At 47.1% G+C, this 20,000-nt stretch overlaps 1 protein-coding gene across 1 annotated transcript in view; it reads right to left on the bottom strand.

Annotated features, from left to right (window-relative positions):
* The window catches only part of LAMA1 (laminin subunit alpha 1), a 123,524-nt gene that overhangs the window by 25,190 nt on the left and 78,334 nt on the right, over positions 1 to 20,000 (bottom strand). Inside the window, exons 30-42 of the mRNA XM_084778117.1 lie at positions 18,460 to 18,581; positions 16,960 to 17,046; positions 16,510 to 16,703; positions 15,295 to 15,437; positions 13,031 to 13,120; positions 11,962 to 12,073; positions 10,974 to 11,136; positions 6,643 to 6,853; positions 6,338 to 6,454; positions 6,068 to 6,231; positions 3,055 to 3,190; positions 2,073 to 2,166; positions 512 to 628 (exon numbers count right to left, since the gene is read on the bottom strand). Of these exons, the coding sequence (XP_084634243.1) occupies positions 512 to 628; positions 2,073 to 2,166; positions 3,055 to 3,190; positions 6,068 to 6,231; positions 6,338 to 6,454; positions 6,643 to 6,853; positions 10,974 to 11,136; positions 11,962 to 12,073; positions 13,031 to 13,120; positions 15,295 to 15,437; positions 16,510 to 16,703; positions 16,960 to 17,046; positions 18,460 to 18,581 (1,750 nt within the window). The remainder of the gene's footprint in view (positions 1 to 511; positions 629 to 2,072; positions 2,167 to 3,054; positions 3,191 to 6,067; positions 6,232 to 6,337; positions 6,455 to 6,642; positions 6,854 to 10,973; positions 11,137 to 11,961; positions 12,074 to 13,030; positions 13,121 to 15,294; positions 15,438 to 16,509; positions 16,704 to 16,959; positions 17,047 to 18,459; positions 18,582 to 20,000) is intronic.

The following is a 20,000-nucleotide window of genomic DNA, read 5'->3' as shown; positions in this document are numbered from 1 at the left end:
ACTCTAAGTCACACCCTTCACACTAAGTCACACCCCTTCACTCTAAGTCACATCCTTCACTCTAAGTCACACCCTTCACTCTAAGTCACACCCTTCACTCTAAGTCACACCCTTCACTCTAAGTCACACCCTTCACTCTAAGTCACACCCCTTCACTCTAAGTCACACCCCTTCACTCTAAGTCACACCCCTTCACTCTAAGTCACACCCTTCACTCTAAGTCACACCCTTCACTCTAAGTCACACCCCTTCACTCTAAGTCACACCCTTCACTCTAAGTCACACCCTTCACTCTAAGTCACACCCTTCACTCTAAGTCACACCCTTCACTCTAAGTCACACCCTTCACATGCTGAAGCTTTTTCAATCTTGTCTTGTTGTTGTTGTTGTTGTTGTTGTTGTTTTTTGAGCCAGAGTTCCTAATGAGACATTAAGCGGGACTTCTTCAGGCTCCCCTGAAATGCTTTCACAGTGAGAAGGCAATTAGGCTATGAGGCTCCTTTCTGCTTACCTCCGGGACTCTCTCTAAGCAGTGAGAGGGAGCTGTTGGTCTGCCTTGTGATGTTACCTATTCCCTCCTGAAATCGACTGGTCAAATTTTTCAACTCATCCATCTTCAACATAATACCTACGTGTAGGGGAAAGAAAGCGTTCCTTTTCAGTTAGGCTGCTAAAGCTCCTCCTCGGCGACAGCGTTACCATTCACCCCTCCCCCACCCCTCCCCCATCTGCAGAACACATAGCTTCCTGCAGACACCTCAGTGTCAAGCGTGTTCCCAGCACTTCTTGGCACTGTTCGTTAGAGACACTGGGCATGGATTTTAGTTGTTTGATTTTTTCTTTTTTTGTCTATTTTGCTATCGCCTTTCTCATTGGTACTTGTCCTTAAATTTCATGCCTAAATTTATAAAGTGTCCCAGAGGTAAAGACCTGTTTAAACTGTCTCTTCTACCAGACTGTAATTTTCTACCCACACTGAAACTTGCCACCTTTCTCCTCAAGGTTGTCAAATGCTAATGGTGAGCCTGGCTCTTTGTGGTCCCCAACCTGTCACTCTATTCCCTTCACCTACTGAATCTGGATTCGTCTCAACTTCCTGTAATATACACTTTTACAGTTTGCTCATAATATGAACTTAGCATTCTGAGCAGATGATTAAAATATGGAATTTTAATTGCCAAGAAGTTCACAGCAGTGGCCTAGAAGGACCTTTACCTGAACAAACTCAAGCCAAAGCCCGTCAGCGTTGATGACCAAGCTAGTGAGCAAGAATCGTGAGGATCTAACACTCGGAGGCCAAGGGAGGTTCTGAGTGGTCTCATTCACAAGAAACAAACAAACAAACAAAACTGCCTTGCTCCAAACCCTTGCTCAGACACCTACGGCAGGCCCTGCACTCAGCTCAGACAGCTGTGGGAAACTCCAGCCTCTGGTTCATGGAGGTTCAGGAGGCTTCAGTGCTGCCCTTACAAACCGCCTGCACCAATGTGAGACTCATACTTGCATATTAAGAAAAATCCCACGCCTGCTTATTTCCTTAGATTAGCTTCTTGATGTTTTATGTCATGCTTACTGGAAGCTCTGGCATGTCCCAGGCAACTGCGTGCTGAGACCCTTGAACTTTATGGGTGTTTATGGAATAGGATTTATCATTTATGATTTAATCCAGTAACATTTCAATAAGGGCCTACAGTAGTTCTAGCCAGATGAAAAGTGCCAAGGCAACATCAGATATAACATTTCTTCAAGGAACTCGCAAGTTGGAGGGGGAAAAAAAAGAAGAACCCCGTTGTCAGCTGTGATTCCACACACCAGGCAGAATGGTGGCAGTGCCCACTCAGGTAACTCTGGAATTTGGTCATAATGAAGGCATAAACACAGAGACGCTCGCACAGCCAAGTAAGCGATGCCACTAGAGTAAGACTCAGAATCATGTGACCCTCAGATGAGATGAGATTGCAACACTGAGGACAGAAAGACACAAGCCACTTCAACCTGCTCTGGGAAAAGCATCCTCTGAGGATGCCGTCAGCGTGCGGCCTCCCATCCCGCTCATCCGCATGCACACTGACCTTGCTGCTTCTTCCTGGCAGTAGCGCTTTCTTTCAGGAATCTGGAGGCGCGCTGCAGGGCTGCTTTCCCCTGCGTAACCAGAGCTTCTGAGATCTGAAAAGCAGAATGACCCATGCATAGTGACCTCCAAGACAGCGGCCCCATCAGAAAAGCACCAGCCAGCCTCCAAGCGAGAAAGCCAACCTCTAAGCTGGCGGCGTCAGTGTCTGACGGTAAGAACGCAGAGGCCTTTTTAAGTCTACAAAGAAGGCAACCAGCCCCAATAAAGCTGTGAGGAAAATGAAATATCAAGTGGGCATCAGGACAGCATCAGCATCTTTGTCAGAAGGAGCCGACTTCCCCTTGTCTTTGTAGCCTTTACTATTCACAAACAAGCAAAAATGACCAAAAACCTAGACTGGGGTGGTGCGATGGCTCCTAACTACTCGGCGGAAGTCTGGGTGGAGCAGGAACTCACTTTAATTCAAGTGAGGGGTTCAAGGTCAGGCTGTGCAACAGAGCGAAACCCTGTTCTCTCAAAATTATTTATGAGCTAAAGGGCATATGATATGTCAGAGAAAAAGAAAAAAAAAAGGAAAAAGAAAAACAACCACCCAGCCAAACAAACCACAAACAAAACTTCACCAGAAAAGAATGTAGATAAATATCCATTTGAGTCACCGGGTGTATGTTCAAAAACCTAGAACTACAGTTCACAACCTTCCTAATGCTGTGGTCTTTTTAAAGTACAGCTCCTCACATTGTGGTGACACCCCCGCCCCCCACCATAACCCTGTTCATTGCTACTTTATAGCTGTAATTTCGCTCCTGCTATCAACAATGACGACATGAATCCGCCTCCTGGCAGCCTTAGGCGACCCCTGGAAAGGGTCACTTGAACCTTGAGACTCATTCCAACAGGTCAAGAACTGCCATTCTAGAAGTCCCTCCCACGGCGCAGAAGAGGAAGATGCACACAGGGAGGCCCCGGATCCTTCTCACCACACTTGTCTCGCTCACTGCCTTGTGAGCGTCAGTGGCCAGTCTCTCTGCTTCCTCCGTCAGCATCTGGATGTTGGTGTGCACATGTGCTGCACTGGTGGCGTTCAGGGACACGTTCCTAACATTTTCAAAGTCCCTATCCAGCCATCGTTTCCAGATGTGAATTAAAAAACAAAAACAAAAACAAAAAACAGCAATAATGAAATGAGCAGGATCAGTCATGAGTACAGTAGGTACCTACTACACTCAAAAGCCTCCTAGTTTCTTTCTTCTTAGAGAAGAAGCAAGAACTAGCAAGCAGCGCTTCCTTCTACACACAAAGGTCACGTGTGACAAGTCACTCAGAACTGCCTTTAATTAACATTGAGGCTCACGACGGGGTGGGGGGGCATTTTCCATGGAGAGCCATGCCATCAGTTCCTACCATCTGCCCCCCATTTTCCTTGATCCATGTTTAAGTGCCTGGCTGTGTTGGGGATGCCCCTGCAGGTGTGCATTGCTTATACTCTCTCCTGCAACCCGTTGGTTAATTTTCAGAAAGCTTTCTGACCACATGCAGGGTGCGCTGGGGTAGATCCTAAAGAACATTCCCCAATTTCATGGGATTCACCTGGCTTTCTGCAGGAGGACAGGAAAATAGTTCAGTGAGTTGAAACTCATTCCGCCCAGCAGAAAATTCAATATTTTATGAGTTTTCCACCTGGCAAGGGTGCAGTTTCACTAGCTCAATAAAATGCGACAACTGATACACCTTTGCCTGCTGAGGGGATCATTTCCTCTTCTCTCCAACTTTATTGAGTTGGTTAATCCCCATACTAGACACCAGCAATTATTTCCTGTTGCTATCTGACTAGGAAAGTCAATGGTTTATAAATAAAAGATAATATTATTTAATGTTGACTTGCTTTCACTACACTTACACTAAAAAATAAAGATTTTAGTCCAGCTGTGAATGATGGGAGATGATACAGAGACGCCGAGGTTCTGACTCCGCCTTCTATGACTGGTTGCCATGGTACTCATAGCCATTCTGTTCAGCACCTAACTGCTGCAATAGTCTAGCGAGTTATTTTTAATTGCTTTTGTCATGACACTATTTCTCAATAGGGTGTTGCCACCACACTTGAAAATTTTACATCCATCCCTTAAAACACAGATAAAGAAACAAACTCACCAGTTTATATCTCACAGTTAGTTAGGTCTGCTAGCCTAGACTAGGAGGCTGAGTCAGCGGGGTCACAAATTCAGAGCTAGCCTGGGCTACAGAGTGAGGTCAAGGCCAGCCTAAGCAATTTAGTGAGACCTTGTCTCAAGATAAAAAGTGAGAGGAAGGGACTGTGGATATAGTTCAGTGTTACACACACACACACACACACACACACACACACACACACACACTGTGAAAATCACCAAGACATAAAGACTAGTTTCCATATTTGCTGTACACAAGAACCACTGAAGATTCTTAAAGGAATTATAGATTCTAAGCCACAATGCAGAGCGCTTTTGTCACCTTCTCGGAGGAGGAAGAATAAGGTTTATGATGAGGTGCCCTAGGCTAAGTCCAATGTACAGGTCAGTCTGTGAACCACACTGGCCTGAGTTATGCTTTGTTTGCAACAGGACAAGGACAGGGTGAGCCAACACTTGGACCATTAGTTAAAGTAAGTTTGTGACAGTGGCTGAAGGGTGGCTTAAGTAACCACTAAGAGCCCGAGGTCAGGTGCCAGCACCCACGTGGGGCAGCTCACAACAGCCTGTAACTTTAGCTCCTTGGGATTTGATACCCTCTTCTAGCCTCTGTGGGTACCAACATGCCCACACACACACAAGCACACATTGTCACATACACACCAACACACACTGTGCCACACACACACACAAGAACACATTGTCACATACACATACACACCAACACACACTGTGCCACACACACACACAAGAACACATTGTCACATACACATACACACCAACACACACTGTGCCACACACACACACAAGAACACATTGTCACATACACATACACACCAACACACACTGTGCCACGCACAAGCACGCACTGTAACACATACAAGCACACACTGTGCCACACACACACACACAAACCAACACACACTGCCACACAAACACAAAAGCACACACACATACCCTAGCATACACTGGGGCACACACACAAGCACACATTGTCACACACACAAACACATACTGTAACATATACATATACACTCGCTTGAAAAAATAACTATATTACAAGCTAGACCACCAGGCAGGAGACAATGATTAGACATGGTATCCCTCAGCAAAGAGTCATCAGCATATACAATGCAGGCAGCCACTTCCTCTGTTTGAACCATGGACTCCAAGAACACATGACCTATAGGGAACACGGTGCAACCCACATGCAAAGCACTCGGGCACTGCGGGTTCTCATGACACCGTAGTAGCCTGGCATGGTTGCATTTCCCAGCATACATGCATGCCTATCGTAAAGTAAGCTGGCAGCCACAGGAAGGAATCTGACTTGCCACACAAGTAAAATAGCACTCTCATTTTTATATGACGGGATAAGAGTGCAGTGGGGAGAGGGCTTTGAAAGCGTGAGTATCTTACGTTCTCTTGCCAGAAGCCATGTGAAAACAAACAAACAAACAAAACAAAACAAGCCAAGCATGGTGGCTTGTAATCCCAGTGCTGGGGAGCCTGAGACCGACAGCGCTCACTAGCCAGCTAGCCTAGCCTGCATGGTGAACAAGAGACTTTTTAAAATATGTGCGGAGCATCCGAAGAGTGACATCAAAGGTTGTGCTATGGCTTCCACAAGCATATCCACTTAAACACACGTGCATGTACGTGTACACGCACACCCAAGCATAGGGCACACAGGAGTGTGCATGCATGTTTGTGCACACAGGCACAGCATCAAAGTGATCCAACACTAACCAAAATGGCCATCTTCCCACTGACCCCGGGGTCAGCAAGTGCTTCCTGGATTATGACAACCGTGCACACTCACCTGTCCAGAGTTCCTGCCAGGCTCTGCAGCTCAGAGGCGTGGTGCTCCGCGCTGTGCACAAGGTCACGAGCCCTTCGTTTGGACATCTGCATGACCAGCTCGTCCACGTGGCTCCTGAGTTTACTAGTCCACATGAGGAGTTCATCTCGGTGATGGTCCAGCTGCTGCATGGGGAAGCAAAGATGTAAACATACATGTACTTATGTACCAGCACACACGCGTACGCATAGGCGAAGACCCCGCGGCGTGGCTGTCCAGATTGTAGCTTACTGTTAGGCTGTCTTGTGCAGTAGCCGCGTGAGTGCTGGCATCATCTACCCACTCTCTTCCTTCGGCAATGAGCTCTGAGGTCAAATTTTGTTCTTCTTGAACGTTCAGCTTTTTCTCCTGTGGCAAAATCATCAATTAAGGCTATTCCATTGACAGCACGTTAGCACCTGACTTTGGCCCGGAGTGCCACCTGCTGAAGCCAGCAGCCAGGTTAACTCTGCCTGGAGCTAAACTTGGTGATATTTACGAACAGGCCCTAGTCAGATACCCTCCTAACGGAAAAGGACGGAGTTGCTGAGACTCACGCTGAATTCTTTCAGGTTGGCCTTGGCAAGGAGCACCAGGAGGCTGCTCTCCCGGGCCTTAGTCTCCGCTTCCCTCAGGAGCTCCTCTGCAGCCTGCAGTTCATCCGTGTGATTTGAAAGGAGGCTGCTGGCCTCTTCCTTTAAGGCTTTCAGCTTTTCCCAAGGCTTCTGGAACTTCTTCTGAATTTGTGACAATAAATCTTCAGCGGCCCTGGTAAATAGAAATGAGTTGCTTAGGAAGGATATACAAATAAAAGCTTGGGTCTTGAAATTCTAACGAGAGATTTTTTTTTTCACACGTTCATAGCTTTTTCTTGGAACCTACATGACACGTAGTGACTTACATTTTATTTTTGAGACAGGTCTTGGCCATGCTTCCTAGGTCTTCAACTCACAAAAATCCCCCTGCCTCAACCTCACGCTTTAGGAAATCAAAAGAATTGTTATTGTTACTGTTATATAGTCATTTTTTGAGATAGGATCTTGCTATGTTGCCCTGGCTGGCCTGGAACTCACTAAGTAGGCAAAGCTTTGCCTCCCCAGTGCTATAATCAAAGGCATGTGTTACTGTGCCTGGCAGAACACAGAAGACTTTCTATTCCTTTCTAAATGTTATCAGTGGGCCTCAATCATGTGAACTGGGTTGACAACGCCATATTTAGTTTCTTGCAAAGTTGCACAGGATAAGCAGTTTCCCAAAGATGGCTGCTCTTTGTAATCCCATGATTGCCGATTCCACAAGAACAGCACGCTTAGGTCTACCCCTCAGTCTTCTGGAAACTCTCCATGCATGCCAGTGTACTGAGATGGGAAGGCTCGAAGTAAAGAACTGTCCCATCTAGTACATGTGGCAGATCCCACACTTATCTGTCACAGAACACATTTCTGTACTGAAGTTATCTTTGAATAGGCCTGGGGACACCAGCACGGAGAACAGTTCATTACAGCTGCCGGTGATGATCTGCAGTGTGTGGAGAGGAGTTCACAGGGCAGCTGGAGTCAGCTGTCTTCAGAGAGCTCGGTAGGCGAGGCTGTAAGTACTGCCGCAGCACTTCTCCAACTGATAAATGGCTCAACTGTGCAAGCAAGGTGATTTAGGACACGCACCTGCTTTCCTGAGTGGAATCTGGCATTCAGATGCGCTATGTGTGCCCAGCCCCCAGCAAATCCCACAGATGCTGAGCTGCTAACGGCTTCCCCAGGCAGAAATATCACCCACACTGTGTCTTCACTGCTGGGGAAACAGGTCCTAGGGAACCTCTCCTGCCTTCCTTCCCACGCATCCTGGTGACTCCTCCCATCCCTTTTCCTATCAGGCTATACCCTTATCTGGCTGGACACCCTTAAACAAACTTAGCCATAAATTCAATTTCACTTCAAATCCTAGGAATTGCAGTGAGCCCCTGAAGGTGGTAGTGGCCTAACGTACCATGCAAATGTCAGGTGTATGTGTCAAACCTGTTTACCCAGGCCCAAGCATCAACCATGAATTGTATAATAATTATAATTGGTAATATGATGATAATTCCAAAAATAAGCCACGGCATTAGATGAGGGATTATTTATGGAAACTAGAAAGTGGAGGCTAGAAAATACATTTTGAACTCCCCTATTATTTAAAATAAAAGTCCCCTTCATCATAGAAGGAAGAGAGAAATATAGAATCTGACTGACAACTTTATTCTAAACAAAAAGAGAGTTGCAGTAACAGGAAGTGGTCCCAGAGGACCCAGCCAGCGGGAGCTCAGGACCAGGGTAGGCAGAGGGCCTGGCCCTGCCTTCTCTGCCTTGCTTCAGATAGAAACTCTAAAATAAATGTTTCCTAAGTGGTATAGAAGTTCTGGGGGCACCAGCTCTACTGTTTCTCTGGGTATCCCCAACTCTTGGTACCATGTAGGGATTTGGGGCTCAAACCTTTCTGTTGAGTGTCCAAGGGACTGGCCATTGCAGGGTGATTATGAGAAGTGTGGGGTGGGGGGGCACAGAATGACCCTAAGTCCCAGGGCTGCCAGTCTGGGAATCTGCATCTTTAATAAGCTCCTTCATTGCTGGTGGGAATGCAAACTTGTACAACCACTTTGGAAATCTGTCTGGCACTTTCTCAGAAAACTGGGAATAGGGCTTCCTCAAGACCCAGCTATTCCACTCCTTGGAATATACCCAGAAGATGCTCCACCACACAACAGGGACATATGCTCAACCATGTTCATAGTGGCCTTATTCATAATAGCCAGAACATGGAAACAGCCTAAGTGTCCCTCAGTAGAAGAATGGATAAAGAAACTGTGGTAAATTTACACTATGGAATACTACTCAGCTATTAAAACAAGAAATTCCTGAAATTTGTGGACAAATGGATTGAACTAGAAATGATCATAATGAGTGAGCTAACCCAGAAGCAGAAAGACTCAATGGTATATACTCACTTATAACTGGACACTAGCACAAGAGGCAGGTCCCATGAAAGTCTTCACTTACCAGGAAAGTGGGACAGAGGGGAGGACATCCTATTGGGACTTTAGGTGAGAGAAGCATGGGAGAATGGGGAAATAGAAGGATCCAGAGGGACCTAGAAACCTACAAGAACATTATGACAGGGGGATCTAGGCCCAGGGGTTCTGCTCAAACTATGTCACCAACCAAGGACAATATGTGCAGTAAACCGCTACCCAGAACTAGCCAATGGACAGGACATTCTCCACAGTTGAGTGGAAAGTGGGGTCTGACTTCCACATGAACTCTGGTGTCCCATTTTGACCATGTCCCCTTGTTGGGGAAGCCTGGTGGCACTCAGAGGAAGGATAGCAGGCTACCAAGAAGAGACTTGATACCCTATGAGCATATACAGGGGGAGGAAGTCCCCCTCAGTCACAGTCATAGGGGAGGGGAGTAGGGGGAAAATAGGAGGGAGGGAGGAATGGGAGGATACAAGGGATGGGATAACAATTGAGATGTAATATGAATGAATTAATAAAAAATTAATAATAAAAAATAAGTTCCTTCATAGGCATGGATCCTATCCTACCTGGGGAAGCAGCAGGCAGCGGGGCCAATGCTCTTGCTGGCATAGGTGGGCACCTGTGCCCTTGTTACCTGCTCTAGCATCTTGCTGCCTTCATAGCATCTAGTTCTGCTTTCCTGGAGTCTCTCCAGGCCCTCTGAACCCACATTCTAGTTTCTAGATCACAAGACTTTATTCCAAACCCTATCCCACCACCACAAGCCTTTCTTTTCAGGCTCTACTTAATCAAAGCAACAGGTCACGAAATGTGTTCAAAGACAGAAGGAGGTATGCGCCCCATATGTGTGCTGCCGGGGAAAGTGTACAGGACTTTACATTAGCGTTCTTGTGTGAGTGATCTGAAAATGAGCATTAGGCAGCCTCAAAGTGCAGGCGATTTGCCTAAAGAACCTGGATCCCACTGTCCACTCTGGTGAGATAACACCCTGAAATGCAGAAAGGAGGGGCCTAATCTGCCTGTGGGAGTACACACTGTACTCTCTGGTTTCACGAGGATGAGGCAGGGAAAGTTGAAGGTTTAGACAAGCAGGACTACAGAGTGAGAGAGCCTGTCTCAAAGGAGAAGGAAAAAGAGGAAGAAGAAGAGGATAAGGAAAGGAAAGGAAGGGCAAGGAGAGCAAGAGGAGGGGGGGAAGGGGGAGGACAGGGGAGGAGGGAGGGGAGGGAAAGGAGAACTTATGCTATAAATATTTAATATTAAGACACATAGGAATATGGAAAAATAACCGACAATGCCTGCTGAAGACATCCATCGCACAACAGTTTCCAGTAACAAAGTTTACAAACACGTCAAACATTACCAGAAAGAACAGAGCTTTAGTGATTGATCAGAACAGCCTCACCCTGAGGGACAGAAAGCCAGTACCAGGAAGGGACTCCTCAGCTCCGACTCTGTGTGCATGCGTTCTCTGGGGTCTCACCCTGTGGGGTTCCATGAGGGCCTGCGTGACCAAGCTCAGCAATTCTGACAGTGTCTGTCTGTCTCAGAGCTTATGGTCTGGATGTCCTACTTTATTCTCTTCTTGACAAATGACCTTGTCCTTGACCTAAAGTAGCAGTTCTCCAGGCTCTTCATAGGACGTAAAATTACTCTACAGCCACAGGGAAACGCCAAGCTTACTGCACAGTGCCAGAGATGGTTGTACTGGCTTCATTGCTTCGCTTCCTATATTTGGAGGGGCAGGTACCTGTCTCCTCATTTCCTGGGGAGCTGGGCCTCTCTTTTCTCATGTGGTACTAATTTCCAGGGACCGTTTTCACCGCCACTTCCCTCCCCAGCGTCTAAACGCCTGGCTCTCACCGGACTTACTTGAGCTCCAGGGTGGCACTCTGGTGCTGCTCTGTAAAATCCCTTCTCTTTATAAGTCCCAGAAGAGAGGAAATGTTCTGATGCATGCCCTGCAGCGCAGAAACAGGAGGCTGGAAATCTTTAAGCTCCGTCTGGTTCAACGATGCCACCTTTTCCATGATTTCTACAAAGAAGAATTTGCTAGTGAGTGAGTCTCTTCAAGGTAGACGGGAGGCGGTGGAGAGTGCAGAACGTTCTTTGGTGAGAACTGCTCTGAATAGCTACACTAGGTTGGACCTCTAAGCACCCTGTGCACCCAAGCCCTCTCTGGACATCCCCTAACTTGCAGTTCCTGGCTTTTTAAATGCTAGTGTCCTTCCTTCCGTGCGCACAAACCCACGAGGACTGGCTCTGCGTTCAGTGTGTCACCACCGTGCTGCCTTGTGCCTGGGCAGATAAAGACTTCTCAGCAAATATTTCCTGCGTGAAGCACTCTCTTCTTGACACCACTCGTTCACTGAGCACTTCTTGTCCTGACCCATTTCTAGCACATTCCCCACAAAGTCTCGCCGGCACGATGCCCTGTACTTTGTCAGGGAACTGAAAGCAACATGACAGAAGGCGTGTGCAACCCAACTGTGGAGTGGCAGAGTTGCTCGAAAACAGTGGTGCCTTATGGCATCAAACAGAAGCCCCACGTGCTGTCCGCTCCCTTGTGGGTAAGTGGGCGTGGACACAGCACTTCAGCCTTGGTGCGACCAGAGAAGGAGGCTCCAAGTGGCAGGCACAGTACAGAAAGTAAAAATGGAAATGCGTATTGTGCTAAGGAGAGCGTGTCAGCCAGCACAAGTCTGTGGCCTGGGCATTGCAGGATCCCGTGCTGTGGCGCTTTCCAGGCCCTTGGCACCAGGAAGCCCAGGCCAACACTGTGCACACACTTCAGGAGGTGACCATGACTCTTACTATCAAATGAGCACAACAGCTCCAGAGGACAGCCCGCCCACGCTACCTTTGATGTCTGCGTGCAGCTGCTCAGCGAACTTGGCCAGGGCTTGGCTCTCGTTGACGGTCATTTCCACTGCCTTGTTCACCTGCTGGCTGCTCGCTAACACTCTGGTGAGCTGACCGACAGTGAGGGAGCAGGTTAGTATGGTTCAATATTCCTCAAGTTGTCTGAGCTCTACCTGTCGCCTCCTTAAAGTGACAAAAGACATCTAGAACATAAATATACACGCTGTCGTGCAAACCAAGGCTAATATTTCTGGGCGCACATTTGACTAGACGGATACTGAACTCACTTTAGACACGAGAGGAAAGATGGCTTACTTTTATAAGCAGTCTAAATGACTAGCAAAGCAAGGCGCTTCCCAGCGTCCGTATTGTGGTGGTTCTCAGCCTTCCTAACGCTGCGGCCCTTTAATACAGTTTCTAATGTTATAGTGAAATTATTGCAAAACTTAAATTATTTCTTGTCGCTACTTCATAACTGTAACTTTGCTATTGTTATGAACTGTGTATCTGTGAACATGTAAGTATCTGTGTTTCCCAATGGTCTTAGGCGATCCTTGTGAAAGACTTGTGAGACCCACAGGTTGAGAGCCGCTATGCTACCGTATTGTGAAAGGACTTAACTGTAGTCACATGTCACTGAATGAGAAGAGGAAAGACTCCTTAGCGGACACACTGCCCACTCTGCCCAGGAAGCTGAATGAAGCTCTCTAGCTTTCAGCGGTGGCCTGGGGCTCCTCCCAAACTCCATGACAGACTGAGTTGAGGGGGAGGAAGAAAGCTCAGTTCCTCTTAGGAAGGGCAATCAGCCAGGCAACCGCCCCTTTCTTCCTCAGCACGCATGGGCGTGGCTACAGTCAGGACCTTTTGCCCACCCACTGCAGCCGGACAGCTCACAGGCTAAACAGGCTAAGAACCCTGCAGTGATGGCATCTGGAGCTCAGCTACTCAGAAGCTCCAGCCAGAAGCTGCCAGGTGGGACCCAAAGGCTCTCAAGGCCTGCGCCCGGATGCCGGATGCCGGATGCCGGATGCCGGCGGGAGCTGGGTCATTTTTTGCAGAGAACTTACCTCCTTTTGTAGATTTTCTGTTTGTTTTGAGACACCTTCAAGCTGGATTTCTGCCCGAATCTTCTTAGCATTTTCTTTTATTAAATACCTCTAAGAAAGACAAAACAAGAGCTGTTATATTGCTTACCGTGTCACATTTTAAGTGTTCCGTTCTTCCGAGTACGTGGGCTAACCACCTTTCGGTTCACAGAAAGACGTTCTAATTTCGTTTAATAATTACTTAAATGCAAAAGGGCTCAAGCTCAGTCATCATCAACCTTCGACTACAGCAACATCGCCCCACCTGCCGCCTTCTGGCATTGATCCCACACAGACATAAATTCAAACTCTGGTCCATTAAGCAGAGTCTGAGACAGGTGGTGTTTGTAGAATAAATATGGTTTTATTTGAGTTTCAAAGTTAAAAACATTAACTTTAATTGTCAATACATGAGAAAGTGCTTACTAGGCTAAAATTAAAATGTGTTCAAGAAGGAAAGGCCTGTAAAATTATGTCTAATTAAGTGCTTAATTCATCCTGGCACTCTCACGTCTGTACTTGTTTTGTAGTGCTGTGACATTACATTAGTGCTTAGGACGTGCGTATGTACCTTGCCCAATTTCACTCTCTTGCTAAAAACAGAAACAATTCTGTTCACATTCCTGAGAGCACTGGATAGGAGCACAAAGCACTGTGAGGGGTGGATGGGGGGGGTCAATTAGAACAAACTGTTCAAGGTTAGTAAAATCTGGACCAGCTGTTCACTTCCCTTAATAAGTTCAAAATATAGTTATATCCCTGGGACCTAAGAGGCAGAGCACATCGCTTACTGATCGTGTATATCATGGCTGGGATACAAATGGAAATATCTCTTCCTTTTCTTAGAATTTTCTTAATGAGTGGAGAATCACTCATCTTTTAAAAGGACACTTTGCTATTTGATAGGAACTATTATATAACTATTTCCTAGAGTTCATCAGCTCCTCCTCAGTACCAGTATGTGAGCGTGTGTATGTGAGTGTATATGTGAGCATGTGAGTGTGAGTGTGAGCATGAGAGTATGTGCATGTAAGTGTGTGTGAGCATGTGAATGTGAGCATGTGTGAGCATGTGAGTGTGTGAGTATGCGTGTGTGAGTGTGATAAGTGTGTATGAGCATGTGAGTATCTGAGTGTAAACATGTGAGTGTGTGGGTGTAAGCATGTGAGTACATACATGTGAGCATGTGAGTATGTGCATGTGAGCGTGAGAGTGTGAGCATGAAAGTATGTGAGTATGTGCATGTGAGTGTGTCGAAGTGTGAGTGTGAGCATGTGAATGTGAGCATGTGAGTGTGTAAGTGTGAACTTATGAATGTGTGCATGTGAGTGTGTACATGTGCATGTGTGAGTGTGAGAGTGAGCATGTGAGTGTGTTATGGAAGTGAGTGAGCAAGCACACACTAAGAAAAGCTTCTGTCTATAAAATAGCACTAAGTAATGACCATCCTCCATCTTACTGCGTGACACAGTGGAAAGATTATTTTAAATTGTAATGTGGAGTTAAAAGGTATGATTTAGCAATATTTTTTCCAATTATAAACATCCCAGAGAAGTGTCTGTCTATGAGTCAGTTTGCTTAACTTTCCTCTCTTTTTGACCAGATCTTTTGATAAAACACAAAGCAAGGACTGATCCTTGGAGATTTTAATACTCAGCCAAGGAGGAAGACTATATTTAATGTTTTGGAACTCAAATTAAAAATAACAACATGGACCAGAAAATGGCTCACCTTAGGCATAAATTAATACTAAAGAAGATATGGTCCATTAGCCGGGCGTGGTGGCGCACGCCTGTAATCCCAGCACTCAGGAGGCAGAGGCAGGCGGATCGCTGTGAGTTCGAGGCCAGCCTGGTCTACAAAGCAAGTCTAGGACAGTCAAGGCTACACAGAGAAACCCTGCCTTGAAAAACAACAACAACAACAACAACAACAAAACAACAACAAAAAAAAGAAGATATGGTCCAGGTTGATTTTTAGTATTTGTATTTAGATAGCCTTTCAAATATCCAAAGGTGTGTCAAAAAGAAAAGAGAGGGGACACCTAATTCCAGAGGGTGGGACAAAGTTTATGGGCAGAATGGCCAAGGAGGTCTCTATGAAGAAATTCCCCAGAGACCCCAATGAGATGTGGGATGAGGTCACTGTCCCTGGCCACCCATGGGGGACAAGTGACCATCTCCCATACTGCTGCTCTCTCAGTGAGAGAGGTTTCTATCTGCCACCTCTATATCCCTAGTGCCTACCTGGAAATATTTAGTTGCATTTTCTAGATTTGACAAAATTCCATATGGAGCTGGGAAAGCACCGGTGAGGTTCAGGGACAGAATGGCATCACCAAGAGTATCCAGGTTGTTCAGCAAGGCACCCACACATTCATCATCACAAGCTTGAGGAAAAAATGGGGAGAAAACAAAAGCTAATGCAAACAGGCACAGACCCCGGAGCCACACAAGCCACCGTGTTGTAAAGAGACACACACATGAGAGCCCCGTGGACCGTAAAGGCATAGGTCCCCGAGCCACACAAGCCACGGTGCTGTAAAGAGACACACATGAGAGCCCCGTGGACCGTAAAGGCATAGGTCCCCGAGCCACACAAGCCACCGTGTTGTAAAGAGACACACACATGAGAGCCTCGTGGACCACACAGATCTCATTCTCACTCCAGCCATGGGGGAGCTGCAATTCTCAAAGGGCGATTGAGGCAAAGTCACATCCTCGGGGTCACAAAGACAGGAACAGAAGAGCCCCGAAAGAGGCCTAGGTGTCATGCAGTCCTTCATACGACTTGAATCTTTAGAGTGCTGTCACTCATCTTAACTGGGACAGGTTACAAGAATCCCTGTCTCCACAGCCTGAGTGTTCCCGCACTTCCTCCTCAAGCGCAGAGCGCAGTGGAGAACACAAAGGGGGCGCATTTGCTTATCACAAACACAGAAACAGAAGTAAAACCTTTTTCTAGTGAGTATCATGGGATACCACCTCCTCTGTTACCCCGCCCTGCCATGACGCACCAGGAAGACATCCCAGGGTGACTTTCTCTTGCCCTCGGCAGAGACATCCATCAGAACTAAAGAGGCCTGAGCAATATGAATGACAGCCCCACAGGGATATTCCGTCTTCCACGCTGACTGATCCTTGGTTTCCACAAAGAAACTGCTGATCCAGCTGAATTATTCAGTCAAAATTATTCGCTGGGTGTAGTTCCGGTCAGTACATGGTAGGAAGGTGAGGCCAACTGTGATGCTTGAAGCCAGCCTGTGCTGGATCACAAGCCTTGCCCTATTCATGCACAACTAAAGGTTCAACAGCAACATACGCTCAGTACGCAACATACACTCAGTACAACGCAAGGCATAGTGAGATTTGTGGTATCCCCCTGACCCTGCGGGTGCCATAGCCAGGTCTTTCCTCATCGAGGAAACCCCAACTTTAGACACACACAGGAGAATCACCTACAAACACAGTCGCTCTCCATCAGGATGTGTCTCGGCAGGCAGTCCTCACAGCGGAGCCCCGTAGCGCCTGGCTTGCAAACACACTGCCCAGATGCTCGGTCACAGTCACTGTGGACAGAGCCTTGGGGGCTGCAGTCGCACTCCTGGCAGCTGCCACCCACTGCTCGAGGGTTGCCATGGTAGCCCACAGAGCACCTACGGAAGAGAAGAGAGCAGCCATAGACAGGGCAGTCTGTACCCACCAGGAATGCATACACCAGCTCTACCCAGAGGCACTCGCCCTCTGTGCCAAGTGCATGCAGAACCTTGCTATGGGGTAGCAACATGGTCCCCCACCTTACAAACGCACACATTTGTAGTGACTCCTGGGCTGCTGTCATAACCGTACCCCATATGATATAAAAGGAGTGTATGTCCCTGTCTGAGTACTTGTGGCTGCCCAGCTGCATACCTCTCACAGTACTGCCCTTCATAGCCAGGGATGCAGGCATCGCACCGGAAATCGCTGTCACCTTCCACGTGGCAAGTGGGGCTGAAGCTGAAAGAAATGTGTGGGTTTTTTTTTCCCCTAGAAAAATCCGGATATTAGCTTCAAGTCTCTCTTAAAGTACTCATTCGTCATCACTGTTCTAAATGCTGAGTGATCGCACTGCGCGCGATTTAGATAAGCTGGGGCTTAAAATCTGCAGGACGAAAGAAATGTGAGGGATGCACACAGCATTTGAAGATGCCACAAGACGACGTCGGGCGAGAGTGAAGTAGATTGGGCTCACGGATTACAACTAGCTATGTAAGAAAGCTTTCCAAATCAAAGGGGGTCTTATTCTGAGAGGCAGAGTTGCTGTGTTTATCAGGTAATGACAGAATTGACGATGCAGGTGTTGCTGGTCCACACAGCTCCACAGGCTATGACGATGAGCAGAGAGGACAAGCCACAGAGAAGCTGAGCTCTGGCGGGACATGGAAGTGACGGGCTGACAGCACTGATACAGCTGTCTAATGGCAGCTTTTGACTAGTCCCTCTTTTGCCACACCATCTGCGCCACCTGGAGGCAGAGGTAGGTAACTGCAAAGGGCTGAAATCTCACCCAAACCTAGCAGGAAATCTCAGGGGTGGTTCCTAGCTGGTTGTCTGCTGGGTGAGTTACCTCCCCTGCGCCACCTCTGACATCCCTCTCCTTAAATAATGAGGCAGACTTCAAGAAAACACAAATATATTAAAAATAAAAACCAAGCGGTCTGAGGCCTTTTAAATGTGTTCATTTTCATGCCTCATAGATCATTACTAAGCACTTGGGGGATAATTAACCTTTTATTTTTTATTTTTTATTTTTTATTTTTGTGGAAGAAATACCCAAGAAGTGTACAAATATGCAAAGTGGGCGGTGAAACATCCATGCACATACCTCTCTGGGTGCACATAGCCACTGGAATGTACATATATATATTTTTCAAAATGGTGCCACCTTACCTATTCAATAGCATAGGCGGTGCCATGGCCACCAAACAAGCTATTAACTGACAGTTATATGCCGCGTTATCTTTTCTCAGTGCTGGCATGTTTCGTTCTAAGCACATGCATACACAACCCCTATTCCGTTACATTGAATATGAACTGGACTACATAGCCGAGAGCTAAAATTATTCTTTAAAAAAAAAATCCCCACAGACTATTTTTAATGGTTCCATTCTAATACTCAAGACCAACATGACGCTTTCCTTTTGTAAAGATCCTGTTCAAACACCCCTGAGAATGCTCGCCTTCCTGTCACACATGCGTTTGTCCACCCCCCACCCCCTCCCATACCCCCACCCCTCAACACCCCCCCCCCACACACACACACAGGAACAACAGTAACAAAGACCCAGGAAAGCGAGGCTCGGCATGGAAGCAGCCTCCAACGTGGTGAATGGAGCTGCTGTGTGCCCTGCTGCCCCAGCACAGGCTCACCTGAAAGGGGGTCTCTGAGGACAGGTGCACGGGGTACAGTCTCCAGCCAAGCCAGTCACCTTCCCATAGTAGCCAGGGGCGCACAGCTCACAGTGGTCACCAGCCGTGTGGTCACTGCAGTTCTGAAGTTCCACATTTCAAAGGAAGAGACGAGCCACGGAAGCAGTCAGGCATGGTTCTCACTAACATCAATATAACCCACCACGCCTCATGTCGGCCAGCTGCTCTTTAGTTCTCAAGGACGATGGGCATCTTTCCTCATACTTCATAAACCCTGGAAGCCTCTCTAGATCTGCAGCCTTTATTCACCATAAGACTATGTCATGCTATGCAGCCTAGAAACTGCTAATACATTCTACAGGAGGAAGACAGACTCAGCACCCAAAAGCGGTCAGGACTCACAAGGCAGATCTAACATAGATGGAGGCCCAGTGGTGTGGCCACGTGCTGGTCAGGGCTTGATGTGGTTTAAGTGAGCAAAATCTTAAGCGTTTGGGTGCTTGGTCCCAGCTGGTGGCACCATATAAGGGGAAGTTATAGAACATGGAGTCTCGCTGGAGGAGGCAAGTCACTAGGGGTGGCCTGGGAGGGTTTATAGCCTCGCCCCACTTCCAGTTAGCTCCCTGCTTCCTGTGTGCAGCTGACATGTGATCTCTCGGCTTCCTGTTCTGGCTGCCTGCTGCCAGGACCTCTTCAACCAGAACTCAAACTCAACTCTCCCCCCTTTGTTTCATCACAGTGACAGAAAAGTAACCGTTCCAGGGCTCAGTATTCACACGTAGGGAGTTGAGGTGGCAGAACACAATGAACGGGCGACTTAGGAAGCAAAGCTCGGAGGGAGGGAACCTGAGGTCAGAGAGCGCCACCAATAGACGCTTGCAACAACCAAATAAACATCAGTTAAAGCTGTGTGCCATGAGTTGAACCACAGATCTCTATTTAAAAGGAGTATAAAAATGTATGTGTAAGCTCAAAGTGCAAGCAGTTTTCAGTACCAGTTCCATTTACAATCTGTGCTGTTCAGTCCCCCAGTATTTGCTCTGCTCCTGTGCACAGAGCACTGCCTGTGATGTAGCTGAGCTGGAGAGGCAGCAAAGCCGGGAGTCCCTGAGCAGGCTGCCACGAGTGTTCTGCCTTTTGCCCATGGCATCGAGAAAAGACAGAGCAAGAAATCATCACAAAATAAATATTTTAAAATATCTACATGTATACATTTATACTCTTTTATACATATATACTACATTTTACTCTTTGCAACTAGAAAAAAAATTGAGTGTTATTAATTTTTTTTTCTTATTTCAACTGACAAAGATAGGTTTTATTAAGAGTCCATTTGGCCTGTCAAATGGGTCTCCCTTCACAGGGAGCATTGCAACCTCTTCAGAAATGGACTGTCATGAATACTTGTTTCACTAACATAGCAGGATGCAGACAAGAGCCATGTACTAGCTTGGGAGACAGGATGGAAACAGCCCAAGTGCTGCACTGCGACTGTCAAGTCCAGCATGAAGCACTTCCCCTCACGGACAGTGGATGCTGGC

The sequence above is a fragment of the Acomys minous genome (genome assembly GCF_964271855.1).
Source record: "Acomys minous genome assembly, chromosome: 4".
NCBI lineage: Eukaryota > Metazoa > Chordata > Mammalia > Rodentia > Muridae > Acomys > Acomys minous.
The sequence above is the reverse complement of the archived record's forward strand: the minus strand, read 5'-3'. Positions and strand labels throughout refer to the sequence as shown.